Below are 9,453 nucleotides of genomic sequence, written 5' to 3'. Positions count from 1 at the left end.
GTACTACTTAGGAAGGGGTAAAATTCTGAGCCATAACTCTTGATACAGACATTGCCAAAGATTAAAAGGATCCTTTGTTCTTGCATTGTTTACTCAAAATAAAATACTGTTCCAGGTCTTTTCAGACCTTTGGCAATTGTAATGGCCCCTAACCCACCCCTCTGAAGTCCCAATTAGCTCATTGTAGTGCAGTTCTTCATTAATTATTCATTTTGGTATCTGAGATCAAATCCTTAGATAGGCAAGACTCCCATTGACCTCAATGAGAATTTTGCCAGATGATATTCAATCTTAACTGCTGTGGCAAAGGAATGAATTGTTTGATATGTGACAGAAAAGCTACAGTTTCCATCTAATTTCAGCATTACCATGCATGCTAAACAGCCCAAAACTACTAGACTGGGATATATTCATAGACCTCATTCAACTTTAAAAAGATGACAGCAGCTCTGACTAGTTTTTGAGAAAGTCTAGTGACCTTTAATTGAAAAAAAAATTAACTCTCATGTTGCTGCAATACTTTATTACAAACAGGCTTCATAAATGTTCGCTCACTGGAGTTATCAGATGCAACCCTAAAGCAAGATGCTTCACATCAATCTGGGGAATAAAGCATTTTAGTGCTTGGAAGACAATGGTATTCCACAGAGAGGAAGAGATGATGTATGACCTCAGACATTTTGATACAGGAAATTATTATTCTAATGCAGACACAGAAAATGTGTACAACACTTCCTGCTATGCAAATGAGGTATACTAGGCTACCTAAGAAACAACAGCTGATTGCTCCAGTTACTATTATACTTTTCTGGGCTTTAATAAGACATTTAAGTCAACACAAGTTGATGATTAGAACTAAACAAGACAAGAAAACACAGACTACTGATTACAAGTGCAGTATATGCCCATTCATCTGATAAAAGTTTTCCTTCATTACCATTTTCAGAAAATAGTCGCATAAGCAGCTCATAGAACTGAGATATAAATATTGCTGTTAAGCATATCTGTAAAGGAAACAAATAACCAGGTCGAGCCTTCTAGGCCTAAACAACGTATGTCACATGACAATTATCTGTTTCATCCAGAAATAGGGTGCTGAAGACATCATTAAAAAAGGTAGGGTGGTATTTGCAGGCTCTGTCACAGTCAGGGTTGAAGTTCACCTCCAGGACCTGAGGCTGCATAGTTCTTTTCCCTGAAAAAGAAAAGAAAAGAAAACATTCCATTTTACTACCAGGTACACATGAGACGCTGGGAGCCACCTCCTTTTGCTGTAGTGGAGACCATAGAAAGAGGCTGAAGATGGTCAACTCTTACTACATACCCAGGGAGGGTTTTTTTGAGGCCTACAGTATGAGGCAGTGAGACACCAAACCCATTTCTGGGGCAAATGCCATAATAATCTGAGGCCTTGTCCATATGAGAAAAAGGGGCACTGGTTTAACTAGATCAGAATTAGTGCGTCTTTCTTATTTAACCACAACTTTGAGATGCACCTTCCAAAAAAGACTGCTTCCCCCTTTATTTTTAGGCAACAAGCCTCCTTTGCTCTTTGTATTGCTCTATTGTTCTCTCTAGTTCACCTGCTACAGAAACAGAGCTGGGTTCCTCAGCTGCAGCACAAAATCCCTCCCCTCCCACTTATAGATTCCGAAGTCAGAAGGGGACATTGTGATCAAGATTCTAGTCTGACCTCATCTACAGCACAGGCCCCAGAACCTCCCCACTTAGCCCTCTACTTCCTCTCACCCCTAAAGTAAGGTCAGGAGGTTGCGTTTCCCTTTTGAATTGCAATAATGTTTGAAGAGTAAGAAAAATGCATTTTGTACAAATAAAGACAAAAAACGTAGATTCTCTTTCCTACCTGTATGATTATAGTGGAATTAAATCCTGGGGTTTATAATAATTACTTTTAGTAGAGACTGCTCTCCTTGTATAGGTGTACCACCACCACCACAATAGGGAAAGGGTGCTTGTTAGAATTAACCGATCGTTGTAAAGCATTATGCCCACCTATCTTCAAACGTTTACATCAGAATAGCAGAAACAACGGCAGACTAGAGCCAATAAAAAGAATTAGACAGATGCACGGCAGTAGCTTCACTATTATTACTACTAACAAGGAGACCAGATTCTCCCTCGCACATATACAACCCCAAAGACATCAAAACAGTCTGTTTAAGTATAAACATCATGGAGCCCGCCCTACTTTTTTTTTTTTTTTTAAAAAAAACAGCAAAAACTTTGAGCAAAAAAACCAAATTTAAAAAACAGAGAGAGAATAAATTCAGTCTCTCAAGGAACAGAAGCATCTTACCATCTCTGGTAGTATCCCACTTAAGCATCAGGTCAATGGCATATACTGCTCGCGATGATGGATAATCACAGATGCCAAACGGTGCAGGTTTAGCTGAAGCAGCTTGGAATAATTCAGCAAATGCCTTAAAAATCTCTGCCTATTGCCAAAGAGAAGTCAGTTTCTGAATAAAATGCAAATAGTTGCGACAACCCCATAAAAGTGATTTTTGTAGGTGAAAGTTTCATTTATGAGTCATCTCAAACTGTAAATGTCATCACAAATGACAAGCCTGCAGACAACAAGAACCTTCAGACTTTCAGTAAAAGGGGTCAAGTTTCTTCAGGAATAATTTAATATTTGTTCCCTCACACCCATCCATATCCATGATTTTCAAAAATAGGGGCCTGAAATTAAGCTTCTAGATTTATATTTTAATGTACCTAATAACTGGTCTGATTTTTTTAAGTGCTGAGCACCCAGAATTTCTCATTACTATATACTACAGAAAACCCTACAAATAAAAGTATTATAATGCTGGAATGGAATCCATTTCTAGTTCATTTTGTACAGCACTACGCTTCTGAATCTACCTCAGCAGGTGGAATGCAAATTAAAAAGGAAAGGAAAGTTGTTCTGTGAATACCAACAGTTACAGCTCAGAAGTTTTGGCATCCCGTTGAATCAATCCACTTTTCTCTCACCGTTTTACAAACATACAAAGAAGATTCCAAATTAAAAAAAAAAACTGAACAATTTCCAGTCTGAACACACTGTGATGACATTTCTCGATATAATATGGAGACCAAATAAAAGGATGTCAAAGAGTTATGGTACATTGAGTTTTTAATATCCAAGCCACATTAGAGTAAAATATACCTCCTGTAAACATAAAAGAAATCTAATTCTTGGCACTTTGCCCAGACTACTCCTTGAGGGATACTTTGCCACTGTTTAAAAAAAAAAGGTTTTCCTTTGTGTAATTTTAAGGTTTATCCTACAACTACTCATATACCCTGAATAGCTTTACTTCGGTGAGTAGTTCTAGTGAAATCAACTAAAATCATGAGTAAGTGTCTGCAGGATCAAGTGCTTAACCAACCACCTCTGTACTTCCTGGCTCTTGATAAATAAGAAAACAAACTATTGACTAGTTACCTTTGCATTCAATTTCTTCTTTTGAGAGCCACCCACCACCACAAAATAACCCCAGGTGACTGTTTCACAATCCACCCTCTATTCATATTCATTTGTAGACTTATCACATTTGGAGCTTCTACACAGCTCTATAGTTCAAACATATCTTGGCACTAGGGAATTGGCAATGTTAAAGCACTTTTGTGATGACAGGACATTAAGGGGTCTCTGCCTTTTATATCAAGCTTGGATAACATGGCATTCTAAACTTACGAAGATTAAGAGTTAGCTTGGACAGCAACTGAAAGTTCAGCCTAAAAGGAAAAATTTTAGTTCAATATGTTTGGCTAAGGGTCTGCGTTATAAGAACAGAGATATTACACTTTTAAAATGTTCATTTGCCCTTTGTTCTCATGTAGTAAAAAATCCTAACGGCATCCAAATGTAGGCTCTGTGCTAGCCAACTTTATAGCGTAACCACCTCAAGAGCAGGAACCAGAAAGGTGTACTTGGTAAAGTACTCATTTCCACCTGCTATGCCAGAATGGCTAGTGTGTGCATTCACACCCTTCAGAACAGCCTACTGTGTACTACACTGCAAGAAGGACCTAAATTCTATCACAAGGTCCTTGGACCTGTTTTGTTAGAGTGCTGCAGATTACAAATTAAGCCGCAGCTTTATGTAGTTAAGAGACTAAATATGAAAATAAATACCAAAACCTCAATCAGTACAGCAGACACTTTCTTATTTTGATATTATTTCCATATCTTGCGGAAGCAGTTTGGGGCTGAGGTCAGCAAAGTTTCTAAATAACTTTGCTTAAAAGTTCAGCAGCGAAAAAAAGTTAACCGTGTTGCTATTGAAATGGTCATCTTTCAATAGCAGCGTTAACCTACTGAAATGGAAGGACCGGTCCACATGTTAAGTAGTACCATTTCAGGCTTCGTGCAGATTCATGTGGATATATCATTGCAGCCACTGTCTGTTTACAATCCAGGTTTTGCTAGCCTTCATGGTTGTGACAAATTAGTGTTTTAAATGAAAGCTTAGAATCTATAAGCCATTCTGCAACTAGGGGTGAGTTCTCCACCAAGCTCTGCAACTTTTTGGAAACATACAGCCTTCTGCTTCCACTGTCTGTCCATCAGTACACCAATTTTGTTCCCAAGCACAGTATACCATGACAACTTTTCATGGAGGAAAACTTAAAACCGTAATATAATAGTAACACAGATGACTGAGCATTTTGTATTTGCAGACTTTAAAATTCTGGGACGACTGGCTTTTGCTGCACTGAAGAGACATTTATTCACTAACCTGGTAAAAACACCTGAACCTTTGAAAAACACTTGTGCCTAAAAGAAAAATGTAGTGAACATCTTATAGGATAAGAGGGATTGGTGACTTACTTGCACAGTTTTCCAGGAATATTCAGGATATTGCTTCTCAAATAGAGGAATAAATTCATCATAGTGAACCTAAAATAATTTAATGGCATTAGAGATTGGTTTGCTAGATTATTCCTACCAGGAGCTAGGATTTTTTATTTATTTTTTTTTTTAAAAAGGGCAGAAAAGGAAGGAGTAATGAGCTGCAGAATGTATCGACACACATGGTACAAATCCAAATAAGGTCCTGGGGAATTTCACTGCCTAGAAAGTGCAAAAATGAGAACTATTTGTTCCAAGCTTTTCTACCAGACAGTCCTTTTTACTATGTGGTGAAAACATACACTAAACCATCAGTTTGGCAGTGGTAAGATGTCCTTTTAATACTTTTTACATGGATTTGATTAGAGAGGTAAAATTTGTGCCATGCTCTATGACTATTTGCTCCAGATCCGCAATCTGGGAAAATAGCTGCATCAGAACAGGTATAACCTGTCAAGTTTGTTTGGGTGGATATGCATCAGGTGACAGTCACAGATAAAGGACCAGTATCTTGATTGACTGAAGACATTTGCTTTTCGTGTATCACTTGCTTACCTGTTTTAAGGTTACACCAGAAGCATAGTTCATGACAGTAAAATGCTTCTCATAGTCGTCCAAGTCATCAAGTGAAAATGCGCTAACAAATAAAGGAAAGAGACACTGTTAATTACATAAGATCTTGGAAAAGCAAGGGATCACAATTTAACACTGCTAACTCCTTCACTCCTAGAAAGGGGAGAAAAAAAAAAAAAAGGTTATTACCGATTTGAGAACCGCAGCCAAAAAACATCATAAGCATACAGCTTAAGTGGCTTTACGGATCGCAGAAGCACAACGTAACGAATGTCAAATTTAACCATCCCCACATCTTCCCGATGAAACAATACTGGACTCTCAATATACTTAGACACTACCTAAAACAAAAACACAAAACACAAACACAATTAAACCCTAAGGAATGAAGATGCACAGTAGGTGATGACAGAAACAAGTATCAGTGGGTTCGGACAGTCCAATATATTCTACCAACACACATTAAGCCAAGTTTTCCTTTTTAAAAAGTTTCTCAATATAAGCAACGTAGCCTTTGTGTGTAGCCAAATAGCCTGAGTGCACGCTCTCTTATCAGGTCAGCGTACAGAACTAAAGTACTACCCTCCTCATTCCATTGAAATCTTCTATTTAATTCTCTGCTTACAATATAAACCTTTTCATAAGATCCAATCCAACCCAACATTTGGTCCTCCTCAGATGACCGGACATCTTCCAATTGTCCAAGGATACTTTTCACCACCAAAAAAATTCAGGCCCTCACTTGCAATGCAATTATATGGCCATGCATAATTGCTTTTACTCTGAAGTCACCTTTACTTCAACTTCTCAGTTCCCTCAGCCCCACGAGCTGGTGTTCATTTATCTAGGGCAGTGGTTCTCAAAGCTGGTCCGCCGCTTGTTCAGGGAAAGCCCCTGGCAGGCCAGGCTGGTTTGTTTACCTGCTGTGTCCACAGGTTTGGCCGATTGCGGCTCCCACTGGCCACAGTTTGCCGCTCCAGGCCAATGGGGGCTGCAGGAAGTGGCGCGGGCCGAGGGATGTGCTGGCCGCTGCTTCCTGCAGCTCCCATTGTCCTGGAACGGCAAACCGCGGCCAGTGGGAGCCGCGATCGGCCGAACCTGCGGACGCGGCAGGTAAACAAACCGGCCCAGCCTGCCAGGGGCTTTCCCTGAACAAGTGGCGGGCCGGCTTTGAGACCCACTGATCTAGGGGAAGAGGCGGTGTGTGACAGCTACCAATGGACAAAGTAAGCATGGACGGAGGGGAGATAGTGAGCCTTCGGGGTATGGGGTGAGGAACAAGGGCAGCCATCAAGGGATGCCATAAAAGTTAAGAATGTCTTGCAGCACATTAGACTGGATCCATAATACCTAGGACCTTAATTATGTTGTTAGAAACACATTTTCCCTTTGTTTACAAGGTGCTTGATAAGATACAAAACATTTTGTTTTGTCTCCTTAACTACACACTGCTTAGTTTTGGTTAACTGATATAGAAACACAGCTCTAAAACTGCTTTTGAAATAATGGCTAGTTTACAGAAAAACTAAACAGATTTTTTTTTAAGAAGTATTCTATTAAAAACAACCAAACAAACCAAACCAAACAGTCTCACTTTATATATTATCAGCTTTCTCTGAACTAAAGCGATGCTGTAATTCTTCATGCATTTTTAATTTGAGGTTGGAATTCCAAAAAAGGCACATAGTCCAAAACAGATAATTCTATTAAGTCACGGGACATAAAGCTTGTGTGACAGTCTGATGTAAGATCACACACTGTTGGCTTCCTATAAAAAGCCATGTGATGTATCCATCATTGGTGGAAGAAGCATTTTGCGCATATGAACTGTCAGACAGAGAAATGATCAACCTGAGGGAAGTAGCAATAACTTTCTTATATTTACAGCCAACAGAAGCTACATGAAAGTGGGAATTCATCTTCTAGATTTCTTACTGAGTAGCATAAAAGGAGCAACACATTTAAGCATTCATTACTGTCAGGGAAAATTTTATTTCTGTCCTAAACAGACAGACATGGTCTACTACGAGCAAATAGAAAAATATTCTAACACCGCACAACGCTAAGAGATTTCAATATGAATTCATCAAGAGTTCACCCTTTTAATGTGCAAATGCTCAGAAACATATACCAGCTATTACAACCTCTTGAAGAAGGAAATTATTTTCTCTTGTTTATTCTTACAAAGAGCATCAAGTTAAAAAAAAAACCTTGCTTCAAACCAAGTGGGAAGCCCACTTTCCTCTAACCTTCGGGCTGCTTTCCCTGTGCCTGATGATGTTGTGAAGATTGTTGGTGATGTGGGTGTCTAAGCTTCTGGCCAAGTTCCATGGTTTGCATATCCAATGATTGTCTTCTCCCCTACAATAAAAAAATACAACTCAGTCAAGGCCACAGCATGTCAGTGTGCACCTCATTTATCTTTAGATATTTTACTGGCCAACCTCCATTCTGAACCACATGCTGATACTGACCAATGCATTACCAATCCGAATGTTCTTTTCGATGCAGCAGGGGAGGGTGCAAGAACCAAGGACTCCTGGATCACAGCTGACATGAGCTAGGATTTTGGGGGCTCACTTTCTTTTTCAGCAAGGGCCTACCATACTTCCACTGGTAAATCCCTTTTTCCTTCATACATACATTACTGCATCATAAGTGCTTGTTTGTAGATCAAGAGCCCATTCTGACCAGGTGATCACAAAGTTTGAGAACATTCTAGGTGGGTGCTTTAAAACTTGTAAATTAGGTTCCTCACGGCCACCTCTGAGCCAACCAAGTTACATAACAGACAGCTATTCTTTTGGGGACTGAACACTGAACATAGTAATGTGAATCCCTTGCCCAAACGCACTTGTCAAGCTCAGGAGAGCATACCTTCTCCTCACTCTCTTTCCACTACCTAGGTATCTGAAGAGGCTGGACTCTTCGAAAAGCTTTGGACAAAGTAGGAGCGATATGCAGGTCTTTAGTCTGTTCATGCTACTGAGCAACAGCAAGGTGACCCTGGAGGTCCCGTCTTCCCCAATGAATTTGTGAAGGCATGCAGAGAAGGTTCTCTAGGTAATCTGGAAGCCTGCCTGTGGTTATGTTTTAATACCAGTGTGCAGTACTAGTTTTAGTGAAGGATCTGTGTTTTCACTGAAAGAGTTGATTTTGAAACTCCCTCCCCAACACACACACACACACACACACAGGCTTCATGATCACCTCTTGCACATACTTGTTGTTAACCAACAATCAGAATATTACAGGCTAAGGACATACATTTAAAATTTCCCCTCATGGTTAAGTCCATTCAGGAGGTAAAGAAACAGTATCTTGAGAAGAGAGGGAAGCAGCTAGATGGTTCCAGGATCATCTATCAATCACAACCCCCAGAACAATCAGGGAGCTAACTGGGAGACAAGATAGGGGTTATTTTGGTGAAATAGCAAGACATTAACTGCCCCCAGTCCCTCACTAAGGCTATGTCTACGCTTTATGGCAGCATGCCGAGTACAGGGACATGTGTAGCTACACACTGCAGTGAAAGGCACGTGTCCACATTTGTCACTGCAGTGTGTAGCTACATGACCCAGTGAAAGGTTCTAGTAGCCAGACCCTTTCCCTGCTGCTGGAGCCTTTCACGGTGGTGGGGAAAGGCTCTGCCAAGAGGACATTAGCTTGCTAAAAATAGCAGTGCAGATGAGACAAGTGCTGATTGGTGTGTAGAGAGCCCTGTGTACAGTATAAAATCTGGGGTTCAGGTGTATAGGGCATTCTAATCTACTCTGCTTGCCTAAGGCATGCCTCACCATCTACACTGCTATTTTTACCCATGCCAATTGGGCATGGTCTGTTCTGTACACACAGCTGTAAGTGTAGACGTATCCTACCAGACAAATTCCTTGTTACGGTCAGTTCTCCTGGATCCGGAGGAGATTGCTGTGACAGGAAGTGCTTATGAGTAAGGTAACACAGAACGCCTAACGAGAATCGGAGTCCGTTTTCTTTCAGCCTCTCTAAGGGAGTCC

General features: G+C 40.2%; 1 protein-coding gene across 1 annotated transcript in view; it reads right to left on the bottom strand.

Annotated features, from left to right (window-relative positions):
- Positions 1-477: 477 nt before the first annotated feature.
- Positions 478-9,453, bottom strand: part of TTLL12 (tubulin tyrosine ligase like 12) — a 58,189-nt gene continuing 49,213 nt past the window's right edge. The window contains exons 9-14 of the mRNA XM_074936823.1: positions 7,687-7,798; positions 5,627-5,778; positions 5,420-5,501; positions 4,844-4,912; positions 2,318-2,456; positions 478-1,195 (exon numbers count right to left, since the gene is read on the bottom strand). Of these exons, the coding sequence (XP_074792924.1) occupies positions 1,044-1,195; positions 2,318-2,456; positions 4,844-4,912; positions 5,420-5,501; positions 5,627-5,778; positions 7,687-7,798 (706 nt within the window). The 3' untranslated portion in view covers positions 478-1,043. The remainder of the gene's footprint in view (positions 1,196-2,317; positions 2,457-4,843; positions 4,913-5,419; positions 5,502-5,626; positions 5,779-7,686; positions 7,799-9,453) is intronic.

Source organism: Natator depressus, chromosome 1, assembly GCF_965152275.1.
Source record: "Natator depressus isolate rNatDep1 chromosome 1, rNatDep2.hap1, whole genome shotgun sequence".
Classification (NCBI taxonomy): Eukaryota; Metazoa; Chordata; order Testudines; family Cheloniidae; genus Natator; species Natator depressus.
Note: the sequence above shows the minus strand (reverse complement) of the source record. Positions and strands in the feature narration are given on the sequence as shown.